We start from the raw sequence: 20,873 nt of genomic DNA, 5'->3' as shown, positions 1-20,873 counted from the left end.
CACACCATAGTGTACATTACACTTCCCACTATGTTAGCAAACGGCACATTACTCATTTCCTTCCTATCCTCATCAGTGTTAGGCTTTTGATCTGAACTGAGCTTGAAGTGTGGACCAAGTGGAGTCATGACTGTCCTTGATTCAGTCATTTGGAATTTTTTCAGAACCTTGCTGATGTAGTCTTGCTGAGTCAACCACAATGTTCCTTTTCTTCTGTCCCTAACAATGTCCATTCCCAATATCCTCTTGGCATTGCCCAAATCTTTCATCTCAAAACTCTGATTCAGATCTGCCTTTATTTCTTCAATCTCTGAAATTTCTGACCCTGCTATGAGCATGTCATCTACATAGAGGAGTAGATAAGCTACTGTTCTTCCATTCTTTCTTTTCATATAAACACAGCTATCATATTCTGATTTATCAAAGCCAATGCTCATCATATGCTCATCAAATCTCTTATTCCACTGCCTCGAACTTTGTTTGAGTCCATAGAGACTCCTCTTCAAGAGGCACACCTTATCTTCATTCCCTGGTTCAATGAACCCCTCTGGCTGCTCCATGTAGATACTCTCTTCCAACTCACCATGGAGAAAGGCCGTTTTTACATCCATTTGTTGCAGCTCCCAATCATTGTGACACACCACAGCCATGAGTATTCTGATGGAACTATGTTTGACTACAGGTGAAAAAACCTCATTGTAGTCAATCCCCTCTTTCTGTGTATACCCCTTAGCCACAAGCCGAGCTTTGTATCTCACTTTATTTCCAAGAGCAGCCTCAATTTTCCTCTTGAAGATCCATTTACATCCAATCAGTGTCTGCAGATTTGATCTAGTTACCAGAATCCATGTTTTGTTTCTGATGAGAGAATCCGTCTCTTCTTTCATTGCCTTCATCCATCTTGCTCTCTCACTGCTTTTCAAGGCTTCCTTATAACTCATTGGTTCTGAACACTCAATCCCTTCTGCCACACAGAGAGCATAATAAACCAAACTTGAATTGCTATACCTGACTGGCGGAGTTACTTTCCTCCTCTGCCTGTCTCTGGCCAATTGGTAATCTGCCAATTCATTCACAGATGAGTCTTCATCTTCATCCAACCCTTCTCGAGATTCATCATTTAATCCAGAATCTTCATCAGAGTTTTTATCATCTTTATCAAACAACTCCACCTCCACTGAGGTGACAGCATCATTTTCTGTTTGCTGATGCCTTTTTCTTTCAATGTATGGCATCTCATTTTCTTTAAAAGTCACATCTCGACTGATAATGACCTTGTTGTTCCTTGGCTCCATTGACCACAACCGATAGCCCTTCACTCCTTTCTGATATCCCAGCATAGCACACATTATGGCTCTTGATTCCAGTTTTCCTCTTCTAACATGAGAGAATGCTTTGCACCCGAATGGTTTCAACTTTGAGTAATCACCATGGGATCCATACCATCTGAAATCTGGAGTATCCATGTTGATTGCTGATGATGGACACTTATTGATCAAGAACACTGCAGTTGCAGCAGCTTCTCCCCAAAACTTCTTCTCCATACCAGAGCCTGCCAGCATGCATCTTACCCTCTCTAGTATGGTGCGGTTGGCTCTCTCAGCAACCCCGTTCTGTTGAGGATTATTAGGCACGGTTCTATGCCTCTTTATACCCTTCATTTTGCAGAATGTATCAAATTCATGTGAAAGAAACTCTAATCCATTATCTGTTCTGAGACACCTCAATGGTGTCTCCTTCTCCACCTCAACCTCAATGCACCATTCTCTGAATCTTCCAAACGCATCTGACTTCTCTTTAATAACATAAATCCATATTCGTCTGGAAAAATCATCTATAAAACTCAAGAAGTACATGCATCCTCCAACTGTTGGAATTGGTGATGGACCCCAAATGTCACTATGTGCATAGTCTAGGGGCCTCTCTGATGTGTGCTTTCCTGTCCCATAAGGCTGTTTCTTGCTCTTACTCAGCATACATTCTTCACAAGTCTTCAAAGCAGCAGATCCTTGAGTTTGTATAACTCCCCTCTTAGCAAGTTTTCTCAATGCATCCTCTGACACATGCCCCAGCCTGAGATGCCATAACTCAAGGTCTATTTTATCTACTGTATTGATTTCACCATTTAGAACTTGAGCTTGTAGATAGTAGAGGCTTCTTTTCCTTATAGCCGTGATTACCACCTTTCCATTCTTGATGACTTTCATCTGGCCATTTGAAGACTCAAAAGAGCAACCATTTTTCTCAAGCACTCCCAATGATATTAAATTCCTCTTGATATGAGGAATGTACCTTACATCAGATAGAATTTTGATGGAGCCATCTGCCATTCTCAGCCTGACACTTCCAATCCCTACAATTCTGCATTCTTGGTCATTTCCCAGTAGAACAATACCATCAGATTTCTTCAAGCCCTCAAACCATTCAACATGAGAGCTCATATGAAAACTGCAGCCACTGTCCATGATCCATACATCTCTGATGTCTTCATCCACTATGTTTAATGCCTCTGCAGCCTGCAATTCTTCTATTATATCTGCCGTATTCTGACCAGCAGATTGCTCCTGCTGCTTCTTCTTGAAGGCAAAACAGTCCCTTTTGATGTGCCCAGGTTTCTTGCAGTAGAAACAAGATCTTGATTCCTTCTTTTCCCCAACCTTCTCTTTCCAAGTCTTATTCCCTTTCTGGAATTTCTTTTTCCCTGACTTCTTGAACTCCTCTCGTACATTCAAACTTTGTGATGCAGGATCTAAAGGTTTCATTGCAGATTTCTGAAACTCCTTCAACTTGAGAGCCGAATGAACCTCCTCATATATAACCTTTGAATCCCTACCAAGAAGAATGGCATCCTTGAATTGCTCAAAACTTTTAGGCAGCGCATTGAGCAACATAAGGGCCTTGTCTTCATCCTTGAGGTCTTCTTCTATATTCTCCAAGTCGTCCACGCATTTTGTAAACTCTTCAAGCTGCTCCCCAATGCCTCTTGACTCGGTGAATTTGAATGTGAATAGCCTTTGCTTTAATAGGAGCCGGTTGGAGAGGGACTTAGTCATGTATAATGACTCAAGCTTCTTCCATACACCAGTTGCAGTTTCTTCCTTAGAGATTTCTCTCAACACGCGATCACTGAGGCTTAAAATCAAAGTTGAATAAGCCTTATCTTGCTGATCTTGATGCTTGGGGTCAGCCTTTTCTGCCTCAGTGATCGTTTCCTTCTTCAAGATCTCCCATAGGCTTTGTTGCATGAGCACAGCCTTCATTTTGACCCTCCATAGCCCAAAATCATTATTCCCATTGAACTTTTCAAGATCAAACTTCGCAGTAGACATATTATCGAACAGATGATGTGCTATGATCGAGTCACCTTCAAGAAACCAATTTCTCGAGCCCCAATTCGTCTGGATCTCCTCCCTTTAACCACGTTCCCACAGACGGCGCCAATTTGTGAATGTAATCACCAACCAAGATCACTCCAACACAAAGAATGATCAAGCTATGAATGTGGAAGACTCGAGGATTTACGTGGTTCGGCTTTGATGGCCTACGTCCACGGGAGAGCAAAGAAAAGCTTTATTGAATGATCACTTATAACACACTTACACTCGCATACAATCACAGCAGCGGGCTTACAACACACACTCTACTTCTAGCTGCACACAACCGTGCCAAATGCAAGAACCATGCAACGCTCTTTAGTGTATCTTGATTTCCGAGAAAAACTCAATTCTCACTTGATGTGTTGAGGTGAATTATTCATCAATGCTTTGGAGCTGGACTCTTATACTCATCCAATGAGAATAACTTCCACCAACCGAATAACTGCCATTGATTCTTGAATCTTGAATGGTTGTTATAACTACTCCAACTTGCATGCTTCATTCTTCAACCTCTAACAATCACTATAGGAAGATTGCTAACATTATCCAGTATTTTGGCTAATATTGGGATATAAATTAACCTACTTCACAGTCGAGACAATATGAAGCCAAACTAAAAATATGTTTTGTTACAATACATATCATATAGGAGTATGATTAAGTAGTCTACTAGGGGTGTTCAGTTTGCAAGATTATATCCGAGATTAAATTTGTAGTGTGTTTGGTTCATAAGATTCAACCCCACAACTCAATCCTAGATGGATAATCATGGGATAATTAGTTATAGCTAACCCCCTATCACTAAAATAATCTCACAACTCAATCTTAAATTGTATCTCGTATCTTGCAAACCGAACACCACATATATATATGATGTTGGTATGTAAAGTAGAAGGTCTTGAATTCAATTCATGACATCATTTTAACTTTTAAGACTCTTGTAAAATTTAGTATTTTGTTGAAATACAATATTACCCATCATTATATAGATATGATCGATCCCTTACAATCTCATAAGGTTTATAATGAATTGATGGTTGATATCTTAAAGAGGTAATGTGTAGTGCAGTAGTGGAATAATTTATTTCATATTTTGAATTGAACAAAATATCAAACTAATAGGAAGCCCATCATTATTCCTTTTATTCAACCTCTAGATCGACCTAGAAGCCCAGTTCGAAATAGGCACCCCTATACACCCAAATAAAAGTACAGAAGTACTCCACTATTTAACTTTTATACTACTACCTTCATCCCACATTAAGTGTCACATTTAGTGTGAACGCAGATTTAGTGTGAGTCTTATTGTGGGATGGATTGAAATGGCAAAATGTGACAATTAATATGGGACGGAGGTAGTATTACTTAAAAAAAACTATCTTTGTAAAATTTGAATTTTACTTTTGGTTAAAGAAAAAATGACCTCTTTCTTTTCTTCACTTCAATTTACAAATCATTTTCAGGCAATAGATCCTCCAACTTACTACTTATGTTCTAAATCTGTCATTGAATATTCAATTAATCCTCCTTGTGCTCTTGCATCATATAAAATATTATTATTATTACAATACTAACAATAAATGATTTAGAATGAAAAATTTGTATAAGAGAAAAAGTAATGGAAATAGTGTTAATGGATTTTGAGATCCATGTCCTAAAATAAAAAATTTCAAAAGCTTCTACTATTTTTAAGGGACAATTCGAAATGAAAATAGTTTCTATTTTTTAGGGATGGAGGTAGTACTAATTTATTATGCAAATCTTGATATGATTTTAAATTTATAGATTATATCATTATTATTAATATATTAATTAAGTATTTAGATTTAATAGTTTTACGTTGTTAATTCAGTCATTATGGTAATCAGTTAATTAATTAATATATGTTCAAAATCCTAATAATTTTTTCCTTGATATTTCCAAATAAATGACAAGTGTCTATCAAAAATATTCTCTAGACTAATATTTCGAATAATCAATAATACTCTATTATGTTCATGATAGAGTAAAAATGCCAAGTATTTCACTAATTACTACTCCAAGTTTTTATTATTATATTTGTATACTAGTATATGATGGGTGATAAATAAAAATCATGATGTCATGGCTCCCGTGGAAAAAGGAGGGCTCTCCAATTTGCTACTCCTAATGTTAATCTATGAAAACTAGCATACAATTATTTGTATACGTATGCTATGCATGTATCTCCTGATTTTAGTGTGTGTGTGTGTGTTTGTTTAATTGGTTCAATGGATGGAGCATCACCCAACACACTAAGTACGAAATATGGCTATTGATGATCACATGTATTGTTGATATTTCTCTAGTGGCTACGACGTGTTCTCCTTAACCTCCTTTCTTTTTTAGGAGATTATAATAATATATAGGCAAAAATGTACTACTGTTTTCCCCATTTCAAGACTTTGCATTTATACCAGAATTATTATGAACTGGGAATCTGTCATATCCTCCATGCTCACATATTTTCGAATATTTTAACATGGAAGAACACTTGTTACATACCATAATTTAAGTTTTCATTTTCTCAACCCAAATAAGAAAAGTGGAGTTTCAAAATATTTATAACCCATAAACCATCTGTATATTAACATAGAGCGTGGTTTGTATGCTAGGCAAACAAAACAAAACCCTTGCTTGACGTAAAGATATAACTAAAATCAGTACATAAAATTTATAAATTACTATCTATCATTGATTGGTTTTTAAAATGATACTTCATGAGCTTCTATTGTGATATAGTGGCAGATTATTGTGAGTTGAAACATTAATCGACTCAGCAATATATCAAGACCAATTGATTAAAACGGAAAAAGAACAAACAAATATCTCACCAGATAAATCTCGTAAGACACTTATATCACCAATAGATATTAAGATGGAATTCAGTAGACTTTTTTATCAATTTAACGTGATTTACTCTTCTTATCACCAATTGATTTTAAGATATCCTATAGATCGAGCTTAATCGAAGTTGAATTGGACTACTTAAGATGGGGGACAATTTGACACCTTTTTCTAGTGCACTAACACAGTGTGTTGTTTAGGCCATGCCACTACCGTCAAGGTTCAGAGTATGTGTATTCGAGATTTCACCAAATATCATCTCTCTCATCAAGGTAAGATCCATTCCAAGATGCCAAACCGCACATGTACGATGTTTTTAGTTCTTGTCACCTACTACCTTTGTTCCACAACAGTGGAGTCATTTTGTCATTTTAGTACGTTCTATAATAGTGGAGTAATTTCTCGTTTTGGTAATAATCAACACATTTCTTCCCACTTACTTTATTCTCTCTATTTTTTCTTATCCTACTTTTTTCTTCATTTGCTTAACTCACTTAACACAATTTTTCTTAAATCGCGTACCGAAAATTAACGCCCCCACTGCAGCAGAACGGAGGGAGTAATTAAGATAAGCTGACGAATCCACAATTGTAAACCAAATAACAGCCTCAATTTCAAATTAATTGAATGGCATATGATGATATTGTGCACTGGGGTGAAAATGAAAGACATTACTACCATAGTCACAGTGGAGGAGTTTAGAGGAATCCAATGCTGTTCCAAAATGCAGTGAGAGCAAACAAAGGACCTTCTCCAATGGCTTTATGTTTCCCACTGCATCATGCTTTGTTGGACCTCAAACTCTACCAAAATTCATACCTCATTCTTCTACCAGAATTTGTGGCTTGCCATCCATGCCCAAAAGTTACGCCATTAGGTCGCTGAAAGCTACGCCATTAGGTCTAAAAATTAGGCCACCGAAAGCTACACCATTAGTTACTCATCTAAACATTTCCAAACTCCATGACACAAGAATTATCTCAAGTTTTGAAACTTAATCTGTAAATATAGAGATCCCACTTGATGCAAGGTTTAGGTTGGTGGAAGACCTGCTTTTTTAACCATACCCACCTTCAATCTACCCCTATCACAATTGCCTCACTGGAAAGCTTGAATCGGCCTATTCGCACCTAGTCTAACCTAATATGAACTGAAATAAAGGAGTTTATCCTACTTTCAAACATACAATGCATTTTCAACTACAAGACATGATTTCAGTTTGAGTTCTTCCTTTCTAGATAATACTATAAGGCATACTAATTGAAAAGAATCAGGAGAGATGATGATAAATGCCATAAGAGATGAAATTATGTGACAAATAATTCCTCATTCCATAGAAGAGAGAGTACAAGTTGATTCATCCCAACACAAACCAAAATCTTACATTAAGAGAGTAATCACAAACAAAGTGAAAATCAATACTGCTGTGCTGCCACATTTCATGATAGAGTACGCTTATTGAAAGATTCCACGGTCAGATTAGCCGTGAAGGCAGGAATTGAATTCATCTTCCGGATAAATATATCAACCTACAAAGCACATCATTTAAGAAAAAATGTTCACTAAAGACATAAACAAAATAAAAAGTACTACAAAAATAAAAATGAATTGAATAGATCCCTAAGCACGTAGTGATTTATTTATCTACATTGCAGGTCATTTTAGGAGAATAAGGCCTTCAAATTGTTTGGTGCTTATCTACTTCAGTCCCAAGACTAGTGTTGTCACAAAATTATGAAAGATGAAAAAAAGCAGAAAATGTCAAATGTCTGGTGAATGAAATCCTATAACAATAGATGTACCAAAACAATAATGGCCACACTACATTTGCTTAGAATAAGCATAAAATTTGTTAATTACTCAACCATGCTTCAGTTTGGAATGACTGAAAAATTATATTGGATAGTTATCAATGTGGCTCAAAACTTCCATCAGGTTATTTATGAAATTATAAATTAAACTGACTAAAAAAAGTCGGCATGAATCAGAGACTGTGTCTTTAGGATTTCGAAATATAGAGAAAAAAAGGTCCAAAGGATATTCAGATCAAACCTGTCGAGATATCTCAGGTTGTGAAGTATACGCATTCACCTGAGATAAACAAATCACCAAGGAAAGAAAATGATATAAACACAAATTAATTCAAGTTGAATGGTATAGTAGTATGTACTAGTTACTTTAATCTTATCTGTCCGGTTATTTGGACATAATAAGTGTTCTTATAATTCCAAAATCAAAAGGTCAAATTATATCTTCTTCAGGAAAGTTGCTAACCAAAAAAGAACTCCTGCAAGCATTTTTTTTAAATTCTACTACTTTCCCTGCTTTTTACTGTGATTTAAGGGACTTTTGTTTATTATACTATTCGACACACCGTTAAAAGAACAACTTATCAAATATAAGTAAATCCTTCCTAAAAGTGTTTAAAATAAATCCTCACATGCAAGCTATAATAACACTACCTTTTTCCTTAAATATATGACAATTTTTCTATTTGTTAATTCCCTCCACAATATTCAACATGTATCGCATTTACTCTTCTATAGTCTAAAAAGTCTAGCCCATACTGAGAATATACTTAAAACTTTCTAAGGTAGAATTGCTAGGCTCCAATATAATCATTGACTTAAGAACCTACATTCTGTCCTGGTTCATTAACTTAAATTATGGATGCATTTTAATAAACAACCATGTAGGGATTTCTTGGGAAGCATCCTTCTAAGAGAGGGTCAAGTGCCTTCTAAGAGAGGGTCAAGTGTATTCAGTAAAAATGCATACATGTAAGTATTAAGCAAAAGAGAAATGAAAACTTTGATTTTCATAGTACATCCATTTTATTCAGACCTTAGGCAAACTACTACCACTTCACCTCAAGTCCTCAACCACACAAAAAGAAATAATAGTGCCAGCTTACCACAATATTTGTGTTCCCTGATTCATATTCGAATTGAAGCTTCTCGTCATCACTCAGTGCATAGATCGAATGCAGAGTAAATCGTGTGACTGGAATTCCATCTGGCCGTTGGTGATCGTCCATCACAATCTGAATCGCATTGAAAAGATAACAAGATTATGGAATTTCAGAATATTAATACTAGAAATGAACTACTGCAAGAAATTAAAGCCACACAATGCCTGTTAGTCAATCCAAAATCTTTCCGATGAAAACAAAGTGATAGCAAGCTTAAAATCAGAGAATAACTTATGGCATCACTGGAATTTGTGAGTGGCATGAAACTCCGAGTCAAGTCCAATTCCAAAGTCAAATAACATAAAAACTCAATCAAACATTAAACTTTCTTAAAACTAAACCATGAATATTAACTAAGGTAGTCAAGGACAAAGCACCGCTCAATTGGTAAGACACTTCCCCTTCAACTATTAGGTTGGGGGTTTGAGTCACCACACAGGGGAAATGGAAAACCACGATTGATTTTCTAAAAGTAAGAATAAGAAAACACTAAGGTAGTGTTCATGCTTGTGGTAGGATTTTCTCAAATTTTCACCTTCTAGCTAGTTCTTTAAATAGCAAAAAATGTAAAACTCTAATCAAAATTAGTATACAGCTATATGCAACCAATATTGTTCTTTAAAATGCAACATTTCAAATACATTCTAACTTTAAAAACATGGGAATACGCTATATCCATTATATTTATTACTCTCAGCTCATTCCTTTCTCCACAAGAGTAATTATTATCATTTGCTTTTAGTACCAATTTCCAGTTGTGGTTGGTTTGAATCTAGTATAACTTGTTAACACCTATAATTATATATGGTGTCATCTCTTAACAAAGAGGAAAGAGGGGGGATGAGAAGACCAATCATAGAAATCTGTTCTTTGAAATGCTACAATAAATGGAATTAACACAATCGGTCAAATCTTTAAACAATTAAACACACTATTAGTTTAACTATTATATTTAGTTTGTACTCCATCCATGGCATTAGCTCCATTGTAGTTAAGATGTGCAACCAAAATCTATCAAACATACTAGAAAACATTAAATGTAGTTGGAAATGTGAAATATTTGACCATTCTTCCTATTTTATCCTTCCCGTTTTAGTAAAATGCATGAAAATTGATTTGTATACTCTAGTGAGGAATCTGAATTGTTGTTTGAAAGAAAGTTTGTTCAATTCAAGCATAACCAACCATAACTTACAAAATAGATTTGGATTGGAATACCTTGTAACCAAAAAGTTCACAACATGCCCTTCTGAAAACAGAGATTCTTTCCGCAAAGACTGTCTTGTACCTGTTTATTATTCACCACCTAGATTATTACCAGCTATAACAAGGAAAATAGTATAAAAACTTAGAAATTGCTCGCTCACCTCTCCTCACGTTTTTCAAGTGTTGCAATCTGCTCTTTCAACTGCTTAATCTTCCCAGCAACATAGGAGTCAACATGGGTGCCAGCATCAGCTATTAACATGAGAAAATTGAAGTACCATAAGTGTCACGTGAAAAAGAAAATAAAAAATGCCACTCCTTCCGTTCACAGCCTTTTTTGCCACAATCTCCTCTCCAGTCAGTACACAATGTATTTGCCACATACATATATAGTAACCTTTTAAAATCACTAAAAAGTAGGACCTTTATTCCATTCATAACACATCCTACCAACTATGTCAACCAAATTATTAAAATCCATGCCAGTCAAAAGGTGGCAAAAAGGTTGTGGAGGGAGGGAGTATATTACTATCACAAACATGTTCAAGTTCTTCATAGTATAAGGCTTTGAATCAGATCATACAGTGATAAAAATTAGTAGATAGAGCTTATGATAACCCTTCACTGTTGAGCCATGATCAGAAGATTATGTGAGCCATTTATGAGAAGAACCTACAGATCTTATGCCTGCTTCATATATTAGGACTAAAAACAAGACAAACTATTGATACTCAAAAGATCAGCCCAACTCGTTAAAATAATGAACCAAACTAGACTATATCCTTTTGTTTTACTGGCTACGGGGTTCAGTTTGAGCTCATATCAAGTTTTAAAGATTAGTAATATATTGATCCAATTATTTTTATAAAGTGGAGCTGCACGAATATATCCATTGTCAGCTCGACTAAAGCTGGTTTTCAGGTTTTGGTTGCATATATAAAGCCAAGCTTCAGAATTATAATACTAATAATAATAATAAAAGTCAATACACTCTTAAAGTAAAGTGATGAGGATTAATTTAAGAGTCAGCAAATATGTCTTTTACCATCAAATGCAACAAATACAATATAAGGGTGTGTAGCGTGTTTGTATGTCTCATTGTGTGGCATGTGGATGTGTGTGTGTGTATTGTGCTTTCATTGTGTGCATGTGCCTGTGTGTCTGTGGGTTTGTGGCCTTATGAGGTCATTGTTATGCAGAAAGGAATAATATATCATATATTCACATTTAATGAGTGTCGTTGCTCACATGACTGTTTTTTAAGTTCTTCTACAGCCAGTAACTTTTCTTTTGTCTTTTGCAGCTCATTTTGCAGAGCCTCTATTGTTTGTTTTGCCTCGGTCTCAACAGCCAGGGTGTTAACCATCCGGAGGACCTTTGTATTGGCAGAAGAAAAATCTCCATGTCCCAGCTGCAAACAAAGTACAAGATGACACTCACTACAGGGGGAAATTGCACACTTTGCAAGCTGTCTGTAATTAAATAGATGGCGTATTGCTTCTTTGCATCTACTCAGAAGAACAAATCATACTACTTGCCCATATTATATTTCTATTTTTTTTTAATAGGATCCTACAAAAGTGAACACAGACTTTACCAGATATATCAGTATAAATATCAGCAAACCAGTGGGGCGAAAGCTATAACTTCAACACAGAATATTAGGAAACATGCTTTCTATATTCATCAATTATGTGACACTTGAATATCCACTAAGCATGAATAACTGGCAAAACATATGAAATGTTATAGTTATGTAACTATTGAGTTAATACAATTACAATGACAAGGAGATCTCAGTATAAAATGAACACGTAAAATTTCAGGTTAATAAGAGGGCTTCACCATGCAAACAAAAAATTTTGAGTTTCCAATTCGATTGTGTTGTAAGAGAACATTCAGCTAATATTTCACGATGTTAGTATAATGATCTATGAATTTCTAGGTTCAGCAGATGTGATTTTGTGAGTATGTGGCCTAGCATTACAATGGTTAATATCTAAGGAACAAAGGTCTCAAGTTAGAGTCCAGAGCGGCATCATCTTTAAATTTTATATTGCAATTACCCAAAAAAAGATTGATTTTTCACCTCGTAAATTTATACCTTCGTGGCACATGTAAAAATCTTTTGAAACTATTTTAATAATAATGAATTTGATAAGCACTCAAATTTGCTAACAGCTCGCAAAGGCAAACCAGAATGTCACCCATCACGCAAAGTATATTTGCCTTGAACACAAACCTTAGACTCCAATAAAGATATCTCGGAACGTAGGCGATCACCTTCACGCTCTAACATCTTTACTCGTCTTGCTTCATTAGTTAACCTTTCATTGAGCAACATTATCTCATTATGCTGTCGACTATTACTCTCCTTTATTTCTGATAAGCTATTTTCTAGTTGCCTGACATAGTTTTCCTTCTTGTCCAGAGATATTTCAAGCTCCTGTCCACATGAAAGTTGAATAAGAATGCAGAAAGGTCATAAAAGAACTGTAAGCATGCGAATCTCGGTATCTCTTACCTGGAATATAGTTCCACTGACCAATCCAGATCCACCTTCAAGATCCTTATGCTCTTTTAATTCCTTAATAACATCTTTCAAGCGGTCTCTTTCCTCTGTAATCAAACCTAGCTAAATAATAAAGTTAAAACATTAAAATGACTACAAGAGAAGAAGGAGCATTCAGAGCAAGAAAGATCAAACAAACTCCATCAAGCATATACAAATTAGTTCGCTTTGTTAACATGTTACTTTTGATAACTGTCGATTTCAGTGATAGTTTGTCTAAACAAGTTCGCTTTATGGTGATAGGATGAACTTGTAAGTTGATAAACTGACAAATTTTCATCGAGATTTCTTACTACAAGTAATAAGTTTTCCAAGAGGAATCAAGTACTCCCTCCGACCAGTGTTGTTAGGGTCGCGGGGCGCATCGGGTCGATGAGGTGAAAATTCGGGTCGCGGGTCGACGAGTCGATGGGGTCGAGAGACCCACAAAGCTAGGTTAATTTTTTTGCCTTTTAATATTAAATAAAATAAATATATTGCTCTAATGTTTATAATATATCAAATAATATAAATGTAGATGCAATTCATGTGAATATAGATAAAATGGAAAATAGAAATGATCAAAATATCAAAACAATTCATAAGTCATAACACAATAAATAATTGAAACAATTGTCTTAAATTAATATCTTTTAGAGACTTTAGATAACAATAATAATAATAATAATAATAATAATAATAATAATAATAATAAATAATGAAAATCAATAAATCTCCACTCATATTCAAAAAATCATAAATTACAAATTAAAACCTAAATTTATAACTATTTAGATGCAAAATTAATAAATTTAATTATAATTCTCAAATTAATATAGTAATTTATAAAATGCAATTTTAAATTAAACAAATAGATAAAGCGCAGCTGCAATTCTCTAAGAAATTAGTTATATAGTTAAATAAAAATGAACATATATTTAATTTAATTAGAACATCACAATATATTTAATTAGATTTGAATGTAATTTTGATTGGTAATTAAAGGTATTTTTTTATTTAAATAGGAACTAATCATATTTAAAGAATAGAGAATCTTGACAACCAATATTAATACTAATATTAAAAAATGAAGGTGGAAGAAAATGATTATTAACTTTTATAGGTCCTAGAAGCCCTAGCTATAGCTTCTGCCTACTTTACTTTTAAAATTTCTTGTCTCGGTAACCCCCCTTCTTCTCTCTTCATTCCCATGGCCGAGGATCTTCTTCTGAGCAGCCATGGCCGAGGATCTTCTTCTTCCAGTCGCTCGCCCCAGCCGCTCGACCCAGCCGCCCCGACGGCGACCCCTGAATCTCGACCCACCCACCCACAATGGGGCGACGTCGGTCTCGACCCTTGCGACCCGCGACCCAAGCGCTCTCGGGGCGCGATTTTAACAACACTGCCTCCGACCCACCACAAGTGATTCGTATTACTTTTTGGGTCGTCCCAACTAAACTGATGCATTTCCTTTTTTTTGGCAAAAAACCAACACTCTTTTATTTCTCTTACTTTATTTTCTCTCCTACTTTTTTTATCTCTCATACTTTATTCTCTCTTTATTTAACCACTAAAGAACACTTTCTAAAATCCTGTAACCAAAAGGAGCGCCTCACTATAGGCAGGAAGGAGGGAGTACTAAAAGAGTTGAAGATAATCACACCACAATCATTTTCAACTTCTAAATCATTATAGTTATACTGGAGAAAAAGGACATGGACTTCTATTTGCATACCATCAGTTCCAGCCTTTTGATTTCTGCTTTATATGACTCTGCCTTCTCTTTCACCATGGCAGCCTCAGTTTCTGCATTTTGTTTGTCAAGAATAGCCTTATCAAGGGCCACCTGAAATTCTATGACCTTTTCCCGGGTCTCACTTTCATTCTTCATGCTATCGACCACCTTCCTATGTGAGATTAATAAAAGTGGTCAGAGATCCTCATAAAGAGAGGAATAGGATCTGAAGCCTAAGTCTGACACTCAGTATTTGTGAGCTCGTAAACATCATAAACAGGAAAGTTACATCACTTCCTGTAGAAAAGTGCAATATGAAGCAAATACGGTTTTCCTCTGAAACAGTTTTATGCATGATTTCTATCTTAGCAATATGCAGCATTATGCAAATCTAATAAGCATGAGTACCTCGCAAGACAAGATCAATCGAGCAATTGTATAATACTGCAACTCTAGATAATAGAAAGAGAAGCACAACATGACTAAGATACATACTTCTGTAAAGCTGCAAATTCAGAAGGTATATCATCTACAGATGACACACCAGGAAGTTCCTTAATCACTGATTTCCATGTGGACACCTCATCCTCCAGATTCTTCATGTTTGACTTGAGGTCGGATAACTTTAGTAGTTCCAACTCTGCCCTCTCCTTGCGGCTCTTTTCTTCATGCAACTTTTCTTTCAATAATTCTATGTCTTCCTGAGAAGCTTTTATCTTTCTAGCTTCACAAACTTCAGACTCCTATTGATATAATGAGATCGGTCGATTATGGACATAATACACTTGAAAAAGGAAACATTAAATTGGATATCTCAGTTCACTACACATTGCATGCAGGAGAACAATCACTTGGGGTAAAGTTGCTCCTTATAACACACAAGTTTTATGCTAATTTTCTAATACTGAAAAATATTGACAGATGCTTAGAGAATAACCATGAGAGAATGAAAACAAGCCACCCAATACTACCCACCATGTCATCAATATGAATTCCTAGTTTGAGGCTACAGCCAAACATGTTGTAGGAAGCAATCTAACAAAACCTATCACTTCATCAATCTGGATTAGTGACACAGGTTTATTATAAGCTACTGCTGCGGGTCTCTTAGGGCTGCTAAACAAACACCAATATCATAGTTTGTACACAAAAGGTTGTGTTTCTCACCCTGATCAGATCTAATTTTCTTCTCTCGTATTTTAGTTCTTTAAACCAAATAGCATGGTCGTTTCTATATTTAGACTAGTTAAATGCACTAATACCTAATAGTGAGGAATAGAATACTTACATAGTTCCTCAGTTCTTCTTGCAAATGTTGCACCAACAAACTATTGTCTTTCGAAGGAGCTTCAAAAGATTCTGTTGACAATTTTTTCTGCAACTCAAATTTCTCCTGCATTGACTGGCAGTCATTCTAAAATTGTCAGATATACAGCGGATATGGATTTATGAAACGATGGAACTAAAAATAGGCTATATGATGATAATGGCAATTATTTAAGAGGATATTTGCATCCCAATTTTTAGCATGAGGTATGACATCACAGAAAGATGCTGCATGAACATCTATAGGTCTAGTAAGCAAAGAAGTTATATTGAACAAAAGAAAGAATGCAATTTTACCACTAGACCTCCGTGTAATGTCTTATTGCAAGTTGCTGCATGAACAGTTTTACCTTAAGTTTGTACCAATCGGTCTGGTGCAATATTGAACTAAGAAATATGACTAATGTAGACCACTAGACCTTCATGTTATGTGTATTTGCAAGTTGCAACCTGATGCAGTCTGCATTTTGACATGCTTTCAGAACATCAACATCCCAGAGAGAAAAAAAATCAGAACCTTTGCTAAATTTTTGCCATTTGCTAAATAAGGAAACACACAGTGTTTTTAAACTTAGCCCTTTTCTCAAGAAATACATAATATATTCCTACTTTCTCAAACTACAGAATGTAATCTTAAGTAAGAAACTTAAGATTATACAACCTCATGAAACTAAAATAATACTCCTACTAAGAAGTGCATAAACTACATATAAGTGAAACAATAAAATAGTTACCTTATCAAGTTGCTCTTTCAGTCCTTCTAACTGTACTTTCAGTAATTCCGACTCTTTCTCGGCATTTTTGGCTCTGCATTCCATTCTTTCAAGCTGCGCAAAAAGATGCTGAAGTATATAAAAAAATCACCATGATTACCTTTTAACAAATAACAAAACTAGATTACTGACATCAGCACTTATTCTAGAAACAGACAGCGTTGTGTCACTTCTCATTTGAGCAAGCTCATTTTGAAGACGACCCTTTTCCCTATCTATGCTTTCTGATAGAGTATTTAGCTTCTCCTCTAATATTTGTGCTCTTTCTTCCGCTTTAGCAGCTGATGACTCAGCATTTTTGCGCAGGCGCGTCTCATTCTGAAACTTTATCTACAAAACCATACATGAAATAATGATTAAAAAAACACGACCAGAGAAACAAAGTGTCGGTGTTTAAAAGTACTAAATGAATAGTAACAAAAATCAACCCTCTGCAGTCACCATGTGTCAACAGGCAGACATGTACATAATTTGTTCTAAAGAGCAAATTGAAAGCAACCTAATATGGAAAATGAACAAGAATTTGGAACAGATCATATACATATTAAAACTAGCCAGTGTACCAAGTACTAACACAGTGTGCCTAAGCAAGAAAATGGCAGTAATCGTGCATATTAAATTCATCAAAATTGTCTCTAGATTAGCAAGATGGGTCGAATGGGACTACTAACAAGATTAAGTTCTACGGCTTTCAGTTCTTGGCCTCTTAAACCAGGACAAAAGTTACCATAGGATAATCCCATTTGATTTGAGCAGTAAATCATAGTAAAAAGACATCTAAAGTAAGTAAAAACTACGAACTAGTAAAGCTAAAAACACCTAGACACTTCACAAAGAATTAACAAAAATTGCTGCTCCTTAAAAACTCGCATCAACAAAGATCACTCCACTTAAAAGTACATAATGCACGTATAATCAGACTCTCTTCCCTGAAATGCATACAGTTTATATTTCTATGTGGCTGACTTAAATTTCATTTGCAAAACTAGTATGACAACACATCAATAAGAAACTGATTGTGTAGGATGAAAATTCAGAACCTTGAACGGTTCATGCTCCACTACTTATATACCTCAAGCTCATTAAAGGCCTGTAGTTGCTTTCTGAGTTGTTCTTGAGAAAAATCGACCTCCTTCCTTAGTTGCTCCTGCAATATATGTTCACGTCCTCTAGTAGCAGCTAGTTCCTGCTCGGTGTTGAAAAATTTATCTCGTAATTTCTTTCTCTCTGATTCTGAAAGAAGCAAAGTTTTTTTTTGGGTGATACTATTCACATCATTATATGGTCTTCCAGACATTGTGCGAGAAAGTACAAGGAAAAACATACACATCTTAGGAGACATACGAATAACCGAATAATAGACAAATGTATGGAATATCTAATTAGTGATTAACAGTCACGATTTATCTACTTGAAAATGCATGTCAGCCATCGAAATCGAAGAATACAAGATTGAAAGACTATATAAGGTAGTCATTCAGAAATATTGTTAGAGATGCTGCATGTAAGATTATGAAAGGCAAAAAGCTTGCAAAGTGAGGTGACAAACGACTCCATCGTGGAACATTTTAGACAGGTAACAACTGGAGCTTCTCTAGGCTCACTGAGAGGAGAACAATTTAAAGTTCTTCAAGTAACAGCTGCTAATCCTAACAAGAATCTCAAGGACCACTATCGAGTGTTACATATCATTCAAGATTTAAACCAAGAAAATAAAAATAAACAGCAACCAGCACTTGATACAGATACAACATTTAGATGTAGCATATCCTACACCCCCTCCACTTGTGTGCCACATACGCAACTAGCCCAATTTTCACTACCCTTAACTTTCCGCTACTATAATAATACCCCAAAAACATTATTGACCCCACTGGTCATAACTAAACTTTTTCAACATATATACATACTGTATGATTTATTGATGTATATAAATAAATTGGGCTACCCAGATAGCCAGATACACACCTCCATTGTAATAAAACCCATTTTGCTATAAAACCCAATTTGTTGGGATTTTTAGGGATGAAAACCCCTTCTGGGAATGCTGAAGGAACTGTTGAAAGATGAGTTTTATAGAAAGATTTATGGTAGACATTCTCAAAGTGTAGTTTTTATTTTAAAGTTGGGATCATGGCACGTAGCTATCATACATAAACTGATTATAGAGTTAACTATGGTCATCTGCAAGATAAGGATAAAATAAAATGAAAGGTATTTATTATTCCAATCCTTAAGCAATTCCTCAACAATAAAGAGGAAATGCTGTTTATTTGGCTTTTTGAAATTCTGCTTAATCAGAAACAAAGAGTAGTGCGTCCTTTTTGAGAAGTAATACCGAAGTAAGGTACAAAATTTATTGTGAGTGAAGGTAGTTGTTTGATGGTAGATAACTATTCAGGCATTTTTTTTATTGGAATCATAGCTCATACCAAGAAGGGGCTCATGAAGAAACTGATCTAAAATCCAGGAAATCTTAGAAATGCTTTTCACCATAAGCACATACTACAATCTTACCAGATTTTTCAAAACCCTCATTGAGTGCTTCAAATTTAGACTGATAATCATGTTCTTGTTTTTCTGCACTGCTAAGAGCATCGAAAAATTCTGATTTCACCTGCAAGACCAAGTCTAGTCAGCCAAAATAACTGCTACCAAATCTTTAGAACAGTGGCATCATATTCAATCGAACAAATAAATTGAATGAAAATGTGTAACTATGTGATTGCTAAAGACATCAATCAGATAGGAACAAACAAAGAGACCGGCACTCAAGTAATTTAGCCAACTTTAAACACTGTTATTCACGACATTGAGAAACTTTAGAAAATGATAGCAAATTTCCAGATTACGGATACATTAATATGACGATGAGTTGATGGATTGTGCAACATAGGCCACTGTTATGCAATAGAACACACTAAATGTGATCAAGAAACATAAATTATTCGTTTCCAGAACCACAGCAGAACTAAAGCATAATCGGAAGAAACCAATATGATCCAAATACTCGGAAAAGAAAAAAGGAGGTGACACAAATAGTATACCATCTGTCGGCATTGATAGGTGCATAGCATCTGCTCGGAGCTTGTTGGAATGGAGTGGTCATGCGAATATTCCGGCACCGGCAAGTCCTCGTAAACCAGCAGCTGCCGACTGGAACTGGGGCTGAGAGTCGTATTGTTATTGTTGTTATTGTCTTCCTGCAGCGGAGATTCTGCCCTTCTCTTCCTCGGCGGCGGTGTTCTGAGCATCATCTTCTTCAGTTATCTTGCTCAATTTCTCAATTTTCCAAACATCTATCTGTATTTGATCTGATGGAAGGGAAACCGAAGGATAGCAAATATTAGGGCTTCAATATCGAAAAAGGCAATAACAGGTAACGTTTCAAAAGTGAAGGCGCCAATCTCCTCGGGATAAATAAATTGCAAGAGGTAATTTTACGACATGGCATTTTAGTAATTATACTAACTCTGTCTTTGAAAAATACGTGGGTTTTTTCTTTTTTTTGTTCTAGAATAGAGATATCGTTCCTTCAGTGTACTGAACTTTTTTTTATTCCGGATTTGGGAGAGACGCATGACCCTCATGCGTCTTCTTTTAATGAGACGCATGACCCTCATGCGTCTCCTTTTAATGAGACGCATGACGATTATGCGTCTTTCATAAAGACGCATGAGGGTCATGCGTCTCTCTTTTTTTCATTTTTTTAACGACGCATGAGGGTCATGCGTCTTAGGTAGAGATGCATCTCCCTCATACGTCTTTTATTTTTTTAAAATTTTAATAGACGACGCATGAGGCTCATGCGTCTTAGGGAGAGACGCATGTTGCCCATGCGTCTCTAACTTGCTTAAATCAGTAGCATGAAGGAAGAATAGGCAGAATACGCGAGAGAAAGAGAGGCAGACAAAACTCAGCGATTTCCTCGATTTCTTGGCGATTCCCTTCATATTTCGGTAAGTTTCCTTCAATCTTTCAACATTGCTCCCGTATTTGTTATTTATTTGCATAATATTAGGGTTTTTGATAAATTTATTTTAAACTTACTAAATTAGGGTTTATTGAA

General features: G+C 35.6%; 1 protein-coding gene across 1 annotated transcript; it reads right to left on the bottom strand.

The window, feature by feature from the left end:
- Positions 1-7,549: 7,549 nt before the first annotated feature.
- LOC121810026 (mitotic spindle checkpoint protein MAD1-like) lies at positions 7,550-20,200 on the bottom strand. Its single transcript, XM_042210905.1, has 16 exons — positions 19,852-20,200; positions 19,322-19,421; positions 17,877-18,037; positions 16,937-17,134; positions 16,766-16,858; positions 15,994-16,107; positions 15,201-15,448; positions 14,706-14,877; positions 12,944-13,054; positions 12,662-12,865; positions 11,668-11,830; positions 10,581-10,671; positions 10,432-10,501; positions 9,157-9,285; positions 8,295-8,333; positions 7,550-7,771 (listed from the first exon to the last, which is right to left on the bottom strand). Exons 1-16 carry the CDS (start codon positions 20,059-20,061, stop codon positions 7,682-7,684), a joined length of 2,193 nt encoding a protein of 730 aa, XP_042066839.1. The 5' UTR covers positions 20,062-20,200; the 3' UTR covers positions 7,550-7,681.
- Positions 20,201-20,873: the final 673 nt, after the last annotated feature.

This window comes from Salvia splendens, chromosome 6 (assembly GCF_004379255.2).
Source record: "Salvia splendens isolate huo1 chromosome 6, SspV2, whole genome shotgun sequence".
Taxonomy (NCBI): Eukaryota; Viridiplantae; Streptophyta; class Magnoliopsida; order Lamiales; family Lamiaceae; genus Salvia; species Salvia splendens.
The sequence above is the reverse complement of the archived record's forward strand: the minus strand, read 5'-3'. Positions and strand labels throughout refer to the sequence as shown.

Coding starts and splice junctions, on each gene's coding strand:
- LOC121810026 (XM_042210905.1), bottom strand. CDS start 20,061: ATGATGCTCAGAACACCGCCGCCGAGGAAGAGAAGGGCAGAATCTCCG. Junction 15,449..15,993: donor AAGAAGAACTGAGGAACTAT/GTAAGTATTCTA, acceptor TTATATCAATAG/GAGTCTGAAGTTTGTGAAGC. Junction 11,831..12,661: donor TATCTTTATTGGAGTCTAAG/GTTTGTGTTCAA, acceptor CTTTGTTTGCAG/CTGGGACATGGAGATTTTTC.